The 14,690-nt window shown below is 37.9% G+C and overlaps 1 protein-coding gene across 2 annotated transcripts in view; it reads left to right on the forward strand.

Annotated features, from left to right (window-relative positions):
- The window catches only part of LOC102103304 (guanine nucleotide-binding protein G(q) subunit alpha), a 115,064-nt gene that overhangs the window by 19,293 nt on the left and 81,081 nt on the right, over positions 1–14,690 (forward strand). The window contains exon 1 of one of the 2 annotated variants that reach the window (XM_014252330.2): positions 1,945–2,154. The exons of the other annotated variant lie outside the window; for it this stretch is intronic. Coding sequence (XP_014107805.1) covers positions 2,121–2,154 — 34 coding nt within the window. The 5' untranslated portion in view covers positions 1,945–2,120. Of the gene's footprint in view, positions 1–1,944; positions 2,155–14,690 lie in introns of those variants that run through there. 2 annotated transcript variants of the gene reach the window in all.

Here is a 14,690-nt window from a genome sequence, read left to right on the forward strand (position 1 = left end):
GTTAGTATCATGCCTTGCTCTCTAGGTGAAGAATCTGTTCAGAGAGATTGCAGGTTTCCTGGAGAGAACTGTGACCTCTGCCATTGAGGACTGAAGTACTTACCTACCCTTTGACCTGGTTTAGAAGCCCTGAGAGAACTGGATGAATGAGTAAGCATATGTGTAAATTGCTAGAATTGGCAGGATCAGAAGTTGAGGCTAACTTTTGATCAAGGGTGAGAACTTTCCTTCCTTCATCTGATGATGCATCCTGCTTTTCAACACATGGATGCGCAATACATAGCAGTGTAGTTGGACAGCAAGATAGCTTTCTTGAGAGGTTGAAACTGGGAGTTTGAACTGATTTGGCCAAACAGAAGACACATTCTGTGTACAGTATGACTAAACCAAGCAGAAAGCTGTTTGAAGTAGAAAGGGTTATTTTCTCCTGCTGTTGTATTTTGAAGCACAGAAAATGTCCTCACACTATGTGAAGCTTAATCTGGTAGACTGACTTCTCAGGTGAGCCCCTCTGCAGCTGTTGCCATACTGCAAAGCCTGGGAGGTAAGCAACTCTGGAAGCATGACTACAGTGCCAAAATTAAACATAAAAGGTAGCAATTAACAAAATGGCAATCTCTAAAATACTTACTAATAAATTCTTTACATTGTCTTTGGTTTTATTATGCAAGAATAAATAAGCAGAAGATGCATGAGAACAACAGTAGGTACTTGTTGCTTCTGTTGTGTATAGCAGTGATATTGAGGAGTCATTTAGTTGTTTGTGGGTTTTTGGATCCTGACTGATAAATACTGAATAACCTTTTAAGATACAGAGAAGCTTATACTATGTAGACAGACTTGTATTTCCACAGGCAAGCTTCTGCTGGACTGAACAGGTATCCTAACTATAATCAATGCATGTACTTCGAGTGGACATGTCAGATTGTTGTTAAGTTCCATGAAATAACCTACTGTCACCAGAGCAGCTTCAGCAAGTGGAGCAAAGGCATATTGCAAAGAAATGGATTGGTTCTTGTTTATACACTGCTGTCTTTTTGGGTGGTACATGCACAAGAGTATTTGTAATAAGAGGGAATACCTACACAGTAGCGCAGATTTTTCAAAATGCTGCCCACCCACTAGCTAATCAGTCACTCTGTCACCTCCATATAGTTAATAATTATTATCCCTGTGATGATAGGTGGGGGAGTACAGACAAAGGCTATTTCTAAGTTAGCAAGTACTGTGAATGAGGGATCTGTAGGGCAAAACAGTAGGTGTGGAGAACCTGATGTCCATGGTCAAGGGTGTTTGTTTTTTTGTTTTTTTCTTTAGCTAGGTCTTATCTGATCCTAGGGATTAAATGCCGGTGTGTGGTTAGAATGCATTAGTTGTGGTCCTTACCGTCAATTTTTGCTGGTTTTGTTCTAAAGAAATCCATGTTCTCACTTGGGCATACTTTGACAGCAACGGGAAAGAACACAGTCAGTGAAGTTGAGGATGTTTAAGCAAGGTTCAGAAGAACACCTTTGAAAAAACACTAGTATGTGTCTATCCACAGGGACACTCTGGAAAATGGTTTCAGTTGGGAGCTTCACTCTATCTACAGGTTAGTTGTTTAGCCTGGAGAGAAGGGGGCTCAGGGGGTCTCTTCAACTACCTGAAAGTGGGTGTAGCCAGGTGGGGATAAATAGGACAAGATGAAATGGCCTCAAGTAGTGCTGGAGGAGATTTACACTGGCTATCTGTTGCACCATTGGGAGCAGCGAGGCAGTACGACATGGACTCTCTTGTGAGTTGAACGGGAAGAGAGCAAGATTTATTACCTCAGATCTTCTTTTATAGACCTGAAAGTCCAGAAAGGTAAAACTCTTACTGGTCAGTGAACTAACATCACCATCATTGGCCAGTGGTGTACACCACCCCTCGACCTTCTCTTGCAAGAAAACAAGAAACTAAGAAAACACCTGCCAGGCTGTCGTCTGTCTCTAAGGATTGTTTTGATTCTTCCTTACGATTTTCCAGGCTTCTTTCTCAGGCAAGTCTGAGGAAGTTACACAGCCTGCTTTTCCACAGGCACTGTGCTCCCTGCTTGCTGCTGGCATTTAGTATCCATAGGTATCAGTGAAACTTTCTTCATGGGAAGGTTTGTCACTAGAACAGGATCTTCAGGTAAGCGCTGAAGTCAGCACCCATGGAGGATGCTTAGGAACGTGGTTTAGTGGTGGACCTGGCAGTGTTAGGTTGATGGTTAGACTCTGTGATCTTCAAGATCTCTTCCAGCCTAAATGATTCTATACTTCCATGATTTTCAGAGCTGCTAAGGGCACTTCAACTGAAAAAAAAATTAGCGTTTGCAGAGCATCTCCCAATAGCATTTTATATACATGAAAAATAATCTGGTTTTAGTGATTGGCTGCTACTTTGCATAAAAGTGACAGAAGTCGCTGGGAGTTTTCCTTTCCCTATAACTACTACAAGATAATGAAATTCTTTGAAGTAGGTTGATTTATGTTGAGAAACATCTTCGGATAAGTCTGATTTTCAGGAGGAACGTGAGCTACTTTCCTTCTCTGTGTTTCAATGCCAGTAGTAATTAGTAATTAGTCCATTATGTGAAACAACTTGGATTCTAAGTTGTCCTCTTTATCATCTTTTTTACTCTAAATTGTCTGAACCATTAATGACATTTCACTCCCCCTTTGCTTTGTTTTTGATGTTGGACCCTGCAGTAAGCTTAAATTTCAACATAACTATTTGATCAGAAAAGTGTTTTTCCTTTGATTAGGCACTGTCTCTGTTAATATCTAAATTATCAGTCCTTTTTGTTTCATTTGACTTTTTGTTTCAGTTAATGGTAACAGCTACTGTTAATTCATACCAATATTCTTCAACAGAAGCTCAGAAAAACAGATGCTAACAGATGTTTTTTATCTTAAGTAATTGGGCAGGAAAAAATACAGTCCTTCAGGCTGTCTTTTTGTCAGGAAGCAAAATAATAGCTAATCTTCTGTCTCTCTTCACATGTACAAGCATTTTCATGCAGTTTATAAAATAATTTTGACCTATAGAGTTTATGTAGCTGCACAGCAGAGCCATTAGAATGAGAGGTTTGGTGCTGGCTTTCCTATGTGTCAGTTTCATGTCTACAAAACTACTCCATTTGGAACTTTTTTATGCTTTGAAGTGAGCTAGCTGCCTTTAACTTGATGTACATTTCTCATGAGATTTTTGGCAACCAATAAAATTGGGAAAGAAAATTTTCTTTCTTCTGAAGCTTCTTTCTGGAAGCTTCTGATCAGGTGGTTGATGGAGAGTGTTTGAATTCTTGGGGAGGTATGTCTCAGAAGTTATACAGTAAATAGGAAGAAAGGAGCTTAATCTTTCAATTGCATTTTTAAGGGATCAGTGCATTATGTTACAGGATTCAAGTACTGCCTGGTGATACTGAAAGCAAGAGGTTGTTGACTCTAGTTAGACTGCAGTTCACCACCATGGACCTTGTACTGTTCTTGGTTGGAAGAAAAATTGTTGTTTTTTGGATAAAATAAAAATGAGAAAATACAATATGTAAAGAAACCCCGTAAGGCAGGATTGGATCTGAAGCTACATAGTTTGCTAGCTGAATTTATGGGACATGGAAATACATTCATGTCCAACTTCACAAATAAAAGAGAATTGCAGACTTCTATCATTGCTTTGCAGTTAACTAATAAATGTATAAATTTGCTTTTTGGAAAGCAAATTTAATTAGAAAGATGATCAGTTCAAGCAACCAAATTGTAGCGTAATTATATGATGCATTATGTTCTAACTGAAATTGCTGGTAAAATATATAAAAAGACACATCTGTTCATGTAGCTTTATGTTAGCAATCCTTCCTTGCAAAAGTCAAGTCAGTATTTTTGTTTAATATGTCTGGTTTATGATTGTACAGTCTTAAATCATATGTACAGTATTGTATATGAATCAACAGCCATGTATCAGTTGACATAAAGAAGCTGTCTCCTTGTCCTAGGAAGTTATGTTGGTGATGTAATTGCTGTCACTAGTTGCAGTCTGAAATCCAGTGCTGTAGGTGCCTTCTAGCATAAAGTTTGTGTAGTGTCCTTCTACAGAAATAGAAATGGTCGCATTTCAGTTTTGGTAATTCAGAAAGTACCTGTGCAAGGGGAGAGAAGAATTTAAGATACTTAATTTAGGCTTTAGGCCACAGTATTTGGGGCTATAAAAATGTGGAACTTTTAATTCAAATTTCCACATGCCTTCCAGAGTTTACCAAATACTAGATTGTCTGCAGTCATGTATTGTTTGAGAGAAAAAATGTTTGTGTTATTTGAAGTCAATACACAGTATAATGTACAAATCATTATTTAGTTCATCCCAGGTTGTTTTCATAGCATCTGTGTTTTACTAAACGTACCCTAACACACTTTATAGTGGAGGGTATGGGGTCACAGAGGAATGTGTGTGATTATGGAGTGCCTGTAAGCAGAGTTTTGAATAAATCTAAATGAGAGTGTGTGGAGATGTAGTCAGAATGGAACACCTTTTCTGCATTGAGATTATTCTTGATACTGTATTTTGTTTTAAAAATCATAAACATGCAAAGCCACAATGAAGGTAACATTTTAATAACTGATTTGAAATGGATAGCTCACGTAGAAAAATGGTATGTGGATTTTTTTTCTAAATCTCAGCAAAATCTAGCATGCAGATGAGATTTATAGGAAGGCAAACAAACCTCAAGAAAAATAGTGGTGAAATTGGTGCTTATTATTAAAAGTAATTAAGGAACAGGTCATTAATAAGAGGTCTGTTTGACTGTTTAGTAAGTAGAATAAGTAATTTTTTTTGTAGTAAGAATTAACTATGGTAACATAAACACATTCATAAGGAACTGTTCAGAGGACTAGTACGTCACACAACAGGTATAACCACACTGTGCTGAAATGTTCCCATTCAAGTAAGTACACGTTTCACCTGTGTTGAGAAGGAATGGGATCATGACCTGTACACCTAGTTGTGTGATGTAATGAAATACCTTGCCAAAGAATTTTTCATGTTTCTCAAGTTAAAAAGCAGGTTAATAATAAACTTGTAACAGCAGAGTTGCAGTAGAATAAAATCAGAGAATTAGTAAAAAATTAAGTCTTCTGATACTTTAGCTTAAAAATAAAGTAGTAACTATAAAATTATAGACTTCATTCTTCAATTAAATTTTTCTGCGTTTGGTAATATGGTATAACATAAGTGAAGTCACTTTTTAAGGTAGTGTTTAAATATTCTCATTAGCTATTTAGTGGATTTACTGAAATAAAGGAGGATTTACTGAAATAAAAAAGGACTAACAGTTTGATAAAGGTTGACATTTGCACATAACTAAAATGACCCATGCAAAAAACCACTGTGGAGCAGCTAATATGTGGTAACTGGTCACACCATGGTAACTCTGTTCCTAGACTCTCCCCCATCAAAGGTACTTTGGTTTATAAGTGATAGGCAGAGAATTTTGGAAAGCATTTGATGATTTTTATTCCTGTTCTTTGTTTTTCAAGAATACTTCTACTATTATTAAAATGGATGTGCAGTATACTTCGTCTACTCTCAGTTTTTTACCCTCATTCATATAATAAGGCCATAGTTTGCAGTAATCTGTTGGGACTACTTAGAGAGTAAGGATGGCAGAAAAAATCCCTTATAAGGCTTACAGGAAAAATGAGGGGGGAGGGGTATGATTAACCTTTCCTGAGGTTATCATCACTTTCTTTAATTTCTTTTTCTAAACTCTTCAGTAACTTAATTTATTTGAAATATGACTGATCTTTCTTTACTACTGACATCAGAGGAGTCAGCAGATAGAAGAAAGTTGGATATGGTTGGAAAGCTGGGGAGGAGTGGTGAGTTGTTTGGGCTTTTTCCCCTGCAGATACCCTGAAAATACTTTTGGTCTGCTTAGTTGCAGCAAGGTTTGTAATTCTTTGTAGTTATGGTAGTTGAAATTCAGTTATTGACTGTAAGCTGCATAGTGTAAAAACCCATATTTTTGTGCAAATAGTGTTCATTTTATCTTGTTTTCTGCTGCAAACTTGATTGCAAGAACAATTTTTCACTCACAACTCAGAAATTTCTCTTTTTGTGATTTTCACAGTTTGGAAATTTCTTAAAGTGTAGGAAACCCTGTCTTAATTTTCTGACTTTTACTGAGGTTTTTTGGGGGAAAGAAAAAATGATAGTTTGAAGTGAAGTTACATGATACTTGAAAGTATCAAAAGTTCTAGTTTCTGAAAACTTGTTCAGAAGCCTTTAAAATTTATTCCTCTTCATCTTTAGAAATAAAGCTGTTCAGATGTCATGAGAAAACTTGACCAACAAAATAGGTGACCTCTGATAACAATCAAAAAGGATTCCTATTTATCTGAGCGGAAACATTAATCTTAGGTTTTGTATCAGGGAATAACACAGGGCATCTGGAATTCACTGATCTATTGTCTTAATCACATTTCCATAGCATTATTCTTTATAAGCCATAGTGAGAAAGTAGTCTTTGACTGCTTATTTTCATCAACTAAATTTCTTTGTCAGAGTTGATAAACGTAGAGTTTTGTAGATAGCATTTTCCCAGAACTGTTACAAGTGAAAGGGCATCCCCAAAACACATCAGTTTCTTTTGTGGGGACTTGTTCCCATGTGGCAGAGATTAGAGGACCAGCATCCTTCCTCGTGCAATAAATGTCAGAATGCTTATGTAATTTTGGACGTCATGTTAAAAGAGAAAATTGACTGCAGCTTCTTCATGGCAAACACTTCTTAAGTGTTATGTTTTAGATAATTGGTAATTAGTGTGAGGTGTTGATTATACTGGATGTGTACATGTGATTCAACAGCCTAGGAAGGTGCAATGCTTAACATTTTACTAATGCTCAAAGGCTTCCAGTGGTGGTTGGATCTGTAGGGTAATACAGATGTTGAAGCAGCTTTTTTTTTTTTTTTTTTTTTTAAATGACAAATGAGACAGCTGGAGTCAGCAAAATATCCCAAAACCTGACAACTGACCAGAGGGAAAAAGAAAGATAGTTCAGAACTCCCTGACTATTGCATTATCTTCTGCTTCCCATTGTCTTGAAAAGAAAAGTGTTGCAAAGCATGGACTAAGGGTTGGCTGCTGGTGCTGGAAGTGTCAGCCTTGTCCTTTTTCAGACATCTCTCACTCACCAGTGTGATGGCAGCCAGATGGCTCCATGTTGCTTGTAGTTGAAGGCTGGGGAGGGAGCTTAAAACTCTCCATAAGTAAATACTGCACCGTGATCTTTATAGAGAACTGCCTTGTCAGCTTCTAGTCAGTGAGTGGAGGAAAGGCTCGTTCCTGATACTCCCTCTGCAAGGGCCATGCTGTGCCTGACTGGGGAAAGCTGGCTGGAAGCTCCCACCATCTTGGCCCAGGCAGAAGTTGTTTCTGCCACACACAGCTCTTCTTTCCTGGTTTGCACAGAGCAGAAACTTGCTGGATGAGTCTGGACAGCTGCTGGAGGGTTTGGGAGAAGACACGCACCTTTGTGCTTGGTGGTGATTTTGCAAATTATGCAGAACAATAGCGAAAGCTGTGTGGAGGAGTCTGTTAGTTAGAAATTGTGATGGTAGTATAGGAAAAAGGTGTTTGTCTCAATACTTTCCCTTGTTTTGAAAAACGTTAGTGTTTTCAGCATTTGTACTCTCCATAAAATTAACTTCTATTTCACAATATTCAAGGCCATTAGAGCAATAGGGGTGTTATGACGTGGGGATTTTTTTTAAAGTCTAAAAGATATGGGCTCTTTTCTAGTCATGTATGCTGTTGCAAGTCATTTCTGCCTGCCTGCCTTTCTTTCTTCTAAGAACAAGCCTGATAATGGAGTATTTTTAATGTCTTCTGTTGGATTTCCCAGAGTTTTTTCGTGATAATTTATGATTTGATTTATGATTATGATTTATGATTTATTTTCATGATAGATCCCTATACAAAAAGGATCAAAGACTAAATTTTATCCAAAAAAGTATTTGTGAAAAATTGAGAAATTGAATGAATTTTGTATCATGTTTCCCCCACACCTTCATGAACAGGGACTCCTTACATTTGCAGGCCTGTGTAAGTCAAAAATAATTGGGGGGGGGGGGGGTGCGTGGGGGGGCGTTTTGGTTGGTTTTTCACTGCTACTGCAGGGGTAAAAAAAATGATGAAAAAGTGGAAGTAAATACAGAGGTGCCAGATATAATCACCTTTCAGCATCATGCCTTTGTGGTTGTTGTAAGTAAATTCCTGTTTAGCTTTGAATTGTTAACTCTGTGGTTTGTGGTGACAACTGGATATGCCCTTGGTTGTTTCGTTGTGAGTTTTTTTAGCTGTGCTGAAATTATAATTTTGAAAAATTACAAAAAATGTTGACTTGGTGGATAACATTTTAATAGCCTAAAACATAAAAATTTGAACTCAATACTTCTTATTTGATTATTGTGCAAAGGAATGACATGTTAATTAAATGTTTACTTCCTGGAAGCAAAAGTTTCCTCTAGAAAGAAAAATAATGGCTGACAGAAACTAGTCCTTCACCCTGCCACCTCGTGCCTCTGTGAACTGCAGTTGCCCTACAGTTCTTTGCCCTGACAGTTATATTTATTTCTGCTTTGGTGTATTAAAAAGAACAGGAATAGATTCTCAGTGTTACCATGCTCTTGAGTATCTTTTGCCATAGCACTGAAAGTGGCTAGAAGTATATTCAATGTAATCTTTTTGAAACCAGATGCAAGTACAAGTGAAAACTAGAATTACATGAATGTTCATAACACAAGAAACCATCACCACAGAAAGCCCAGTTACTAAGGATATTAATTTGGAACTTTCTCTCAGATGAGCCAGGATTTATAATGCAAATAACTTAAATGCTAATAAACAGCATGTGGACTTTAATTAATTAAACAGAAAGTCACATGTCATTTCAGAAGAGGTCAGAGCAACGAGGCAACTCTAGGAGAGAAAGGAGGTGGCATTTCCTAAGTTACATACCCAAGTCTAGGTGGTACATGCTTTTGGCTAGAGTAGCTGATGTTTGAGTAAAACAGTAGTTGTAACTTGGACACCATCTAGTTAATGGATTTTTGGAGATTTCTTTTAATATTGTAAAAGTATCCAGCAAAATGGTCACTTTTCTGCAGCTCAGGAAGGTGTGTTGCTTATCCAGGATTTTACTGAGTTCTGACTGATAATATCTAATGGGTTTTATTACCTTTATAAGTAAAAAGTATTGTTTGTTAATCTGTGCATTCTTTGTTCATAGTGTGTGTGTAAAGTAAATAAAAAATTAAAAAGTCTAAAAGCTTTCAGGGTAGGTAATAAGCTGGTATATAAACCGATTATATAATCAGGTCTAAATAAATATGTAACTTCAGCAACAAGGTTATTATAAGGAGGATCAGAAGTTTCTTTTGAAGAGTCTGCTAGCTGTCTGTTTTGGCGTGTCAGAGGTATGATTGGAAACATCTTTGAGCTCCTAAAGTTGCTCAGCTGAGCAGGTCAGTAGCATGGGCGCTGGGCCCTGTCTGGGCAGTCTGAAGGGCAACGAGCCATGGATGCTGTCTGTGTGATAGTGTGGTACTCCAGAGTGCTGCCTCCTGACTTCGCCTGCTGGAGCAGAGCATTGAAATGTCACTCTGTTCAGCCATACCAAAGCGATGCTTTAAGCAGTACGCATGCTAAGACATTGTGCTGTTAAAAACACAAGTGCAAAATTATGGCACCAGATGCTTTGACCATAAAATCTGCCTGCTTGTCCCTGTTCTTACTGACTGTGACAGTCTATGTTCTTACTGACCCAGTAGTAGTTTTCATCCTTCACTTTCCCCAAGCTTAAATTTTTCATCTATTTGCTTGAGCAAGTGCAGCATCTGAAAAGACTGCTGCATTTCTGTCATGTTCTAAGCATGGAAATAACTATATGATGCAATGTGTAAAGCCAGGAAGGATGTCCTCTCAGAACTTAGCTATTCGATTTACTTTTTTTGTTCTTAACAAAAAGCAGGGTTTTTTTTTTTTGGGGGGGGGGTAGAGAATCTAATTATAATTTTTTTAATTATAAAATTGTTCTTTGTTAATATTACCCTTGACCTGATTTCTTAAATTCAGAGAGTGTCAGTGGTATATTTATGTCTTCAGAGCCTTCGTCACTTTGTGTGTGTATGCATGCACATGAAAGTATGTGCATAGGTGATACTTATATTAAAATATGCAAGGAACATGATTAAAACAGGATTTGTTCAATTTTTATTAGTATTTTTCCAAACTTGCTAGATTTGAAATGGTTGAAATAAGAGCTATGATAATACAGCAGTTGTGTCATTCCTATCCAGCTAACTTGCCTAGACCCCCTTCCTTACAGGAGGAAAAAGTTGTGCAGGGGGTCTACCTTCATTTTGGGGGAGCTGCTTAATCAGTGTATGGCTTCTTGCAATGCCTCAGAAGACATAAAATGCAAGAGGACAGCAAATTCCCTCAAAAACTAGTGACTCTCCAGGGGAAGTAGCAGTTAAAAAGCAGTTTCAAGTTGAGGATGATCTGCCATAAGCTGCAGGAAATGTGCCACAGTATCTGGAGCTGTGCTTCCCTCTGGGTGGATTTATAATGGGCTTGGCCTTGGAGCCTGCCTGGGTTTCACAGTGTATCTGCACACCTCAGCCGGTGTGCATCAAGAAACGCATAAAAATTGTGAGCAACACTGGGAATGTAGGAACAAGGGGAACACAAACCCGACATTTGAGCCCCTCACAGTATTTGCAGGATGAAAATAACAATGGAGTCACGTGTTTTTACTGTATAGCTGCTGTGCCAGAGCTTCTTATCATGGTCTGTCAGCCCTCCTGCACTCTGTGTGTGCCTTGGGGGTGAAGAGATGTGGGAACGCTGCCTGTAGTAAGGGATGGGTCTTTTGGGGACAGAGTCTGTCTAATGGTTGCTAATGTCTAATAGCCTCAGAGAAGCTTGAGCATGGAAGGAGGCTGGCAAGAGGAACAGCCCTGGACTCTGCAGCCCTGCATGTCCATGGGGTGAATGCCAGCCAGGAGGGGCTTTCCCTTGTAGGGGATGGCAAAAGTTCTTCCCAGGGCTACTCACAGCTGCTGATTTGAAAGCAGTATCTGCACTGGACTTGCCTTTGTGCACCTCAGTTCACCTACTTTTTGTTCTCCCAGCAGCCAATGTCTGCTGAAGCTGCCTGCCTGTGCTATTTTGTCAGGTTTCTTTTTTCCTTATAAAATGGTTGAGTTCTCCCCACCCCACCCTCTTTCCATTTTAATGCTGTGACCAGCTGTAATGACAGTGATATCCCAATTGGAGTAACTGGGTTGGTGGTATGTAGGAGTGAAATGGATGCTCATTCAGTGAGAGGACCTGAAGCCAGGTGGGTGTGGCTCTTCAGTCTCCCTGGTGAAGGAGGAGCATTGACTTTGCAGCGGCATAAAAGAAAGGGGTTAAATGCTAGAGAAAAATACTTACTGTGAAACTTTCACTTATATCATTAAGTATTTCCTTTATGATGCTCTCAAGATTGTTCCCCTAGGAAACCAGAAAGATACACAATGTGTAATACACTTGTAAGGTGTAGTATTAAAAGAAACTATAGATTACCCCAGCTGATTACTTACTGCTGTCAGTTCAGGGCTCTGCTTGCAAGACCCTGCACTTTGTTTGTACTTGTTTGTGTGTAATTAAAAGCAAAAATTACTTCATCATTGTAGTGCTAGGAGTATATTTGAGGCTTGAAAGAAACGTCTGTCTTGTGTGTGGTGGTGCCTGTGAATGGACATGGGAAGCTGTCTGACAGGTATATGCATACCAACATTTCATATATAGTTCCTTTGTGTTTCTAGTGAAAGTTTCATAGTTACCCTGGTAAGATGACTCTCATCTAATTCTGTGTTCAGAAGCAGCTGTTACGGTATACTAGTACAGAGGTCATAGGGAGCTCCGAAGCATGAAGAGCAAAAAAGCACAAGCAGAAGAGACCAAGGGAACAGCTTGAATGTCTTTCTCAGGAGTAAATAACATAACACAGAAAGACCTTAAATAGCTTTGTGAGACAAATATTGGTCTCTTCATGTGTAGGAAGAACAAACATTTGCTTCTTTTTCTTATTTTTAAATCATCTGAATCCATATGAAAATGTTTGTTCATTCTTTGGCATGAAGGGACCATACATAAAAAGATGGAAAAGCAGAAGGGGTTTTCTGTTCGTTCATTTGTGTTTTTCCCCTGGAAGGAGTGCTTCACGATATCTAGACTGGAGCTTGGAACTGGAGCGAATAGCATTCACTGGAGTGAAGCAGTGGCCAACTGTTCTTGAGGAAAAAACATACTGAAATACTTGCTATTCTTAGTCTTAATTTTAGATAGTAATATTTACCATCAAAAACATTACTTGACATAAATATTTGATCATAACAAATGTGCTATTACTCATATGACTTGTTTTCAGTAAATTCATATTTATACTAGCTTTCATATAGCAGAGCAATTCACTTGTAAGCATTTTCACATTCTAAGAAGGAAAATGCTGTACTGTATCCTTTCAGCTCCTGGATGGAGCTTTTTTTATGAGTGGTAGGTGAAAAGTTTATATCAGGCTTTCAAAATAGAACTCACAAACATAGAATAAAGTAAATATTATTTAAAAAAAAAACAACCTTTGGAAAGTGTGTTTTCATGTTTTTGCACTTAGTTGTTACTAACATATTATTAAAAATATACTAATTAAATAATATAGTGGTGTATGTTGGTGTCTCAGATAGATGCAAATACATATCCAAGATACTCTTGATTACTTCAGTACTTCTTTAAAACACAGATTAAAAAACAGGTCACAGAATTTCTAAATGTACCTTACGAAAGCAGGACCTGCAAACTATAAGGCTTTGTGTGCTTGGTAAATACAGCTGTTGTTTCGTTGGTATGTTCTTTGGATAGAACATATCAAGAGAGAAATATTCACCTTTTGCAGTTTTCCATAGGGTAGAAGAATGTTACCTTATGGCATGGGGGAAACAAAGACAGCCAAACAAATTCTGTTGCGGTATCTTAAAGATGAGGGCCACTTTTTTGAAGACATAAAGTTTAAAGTAGTAAAGGTATTTTATTCCCTTCCATAATAAAAACAAAGAAAAGCTATTGCAATTTTGAATGCTACTGGTATTTATCATAATCAGGGCAGTTTGTACTGTCCCTGAAATGATGTGTTCAGAGTTGCCAGGAATACGAGTTGTATTTATCTGTTCATAATCCCTCTGAGTAACATAAGGTGAAAGAAACTTGAAAGACTTAATTATTAGGTAACTAAAGTTTATGTATTTTCCTTCATAAAAGTTTAGAGCTACCTCAAACCTTACCTTGCAATTCAGAGAAACTTAAATCACACTCTGCAATTCCTGGAGAATCCTCTTGGAGACCTGAAGGACATGTGGGGTTGTATAGCCTCTCTTAGTGCCCATCATTTTCAGTCCAGCTTAGGTGCAGAGATGAACAACTATAGGTGGAATATGAAGGAAACATACAAGATTTAACCCTAAACCCAGTCTCTATCCAATTAGTAATTAACGTATAGTTTTCACAGAAAATCAGGTGATAGCGTATTATTACCATTTTCTTCTAATAAATAGTTTACAGAAAGCATACATATAGATTTATAGATGGTTGTGTACTATACTGATCTCAAAGGAGATAGATGATCAATTCTGATTTGCTTGTGCCTTGGAATTTACTTAAGTCTGCTTTTCAACACACTCATATAAACATTAATTTGAAGTTAGTCACACACAAGTTTCTAAAGACTAGAAAAATCTAAAGATTTTGCTTCTCCTCTGTGCAAGGAAGGTATGAGTTTGTATGATAACTTCTTTTACAAATGCTGATGTTTGCTTCGGTATTGTTTATAACATTTCCATGGAAGAACAGCAGCCAACAGACTGATTTTAAGCAGTTTGCTGTTTAGTTGAGTTCTGAGTAACATCAAGAAAATATTTGTGAGCATGTAATTATATTTGTGATATTTTCTCTGCACAGATGAGTTCTTCAGGCAGCATTTGTCAAAGTTGCTCCAAACCTTGTAAAATGGAAAATCAAGCACTGACTGAAAAGAGTTGATTCTCTTTAGGGAGTCTGTGGTTTTTCAGAGGGATCCTTTCTAGAGAAGGGAGGAGAAGGTCAGACAAGGTGGGATCCTGTCCTGCTTTGAACTCATTTACAAAGCTGAGTGAATTCTTGAGGAATTACTTGTACTCTGTGAAGGCACCTGGTTTATCTCTTCTCTTGCTTTCTTGCCTCTGAATTACACTTAAACCATAATAAGACACCTTCAGAATGGTGAAAATTATCTGTTTGTAGCTATAAAAGATAAGGAGGAGGTTCTGTTTTGTTGGGTGGGCCCTTAGGCAGTGGTGGTTGATGTTGATCTGGTTGTTCTGATTTTGGGCAACTTGCTGGTGTGGGTTTTTTTGGTTGGTTGGGTTTGGGGTTTTTTCTGAATTGAAAGTGGAGAGAAGAAGATGCTGACTTTCAGTAATGAGCTGTGCCTAGCTGCATACTAGTGTAGTTTTGTCTGTGTCATGTTAGCAGTGTAGTTTTATCTGGCACAAAGTTGTATTTGATTGACTGCATTTCCTTTAAAAGACTTTGAGGTTCTGGTTCATGA

Source organism: Pseudopodoces humilis, chromosome 4 (assembly GCF_049639895.1).
Source record: "Pseudopodoces humilis isolate 2021_Gansu_Grassland_sample_001 chromosome 4, ASM4963989v1, whole genome shotgun sequence".
NCBI lineage: Eukaryota > Metazoa > Chordata > Aves > Passeriformes > Paridae > Pseudopodoces > Pseudopodoces humilis.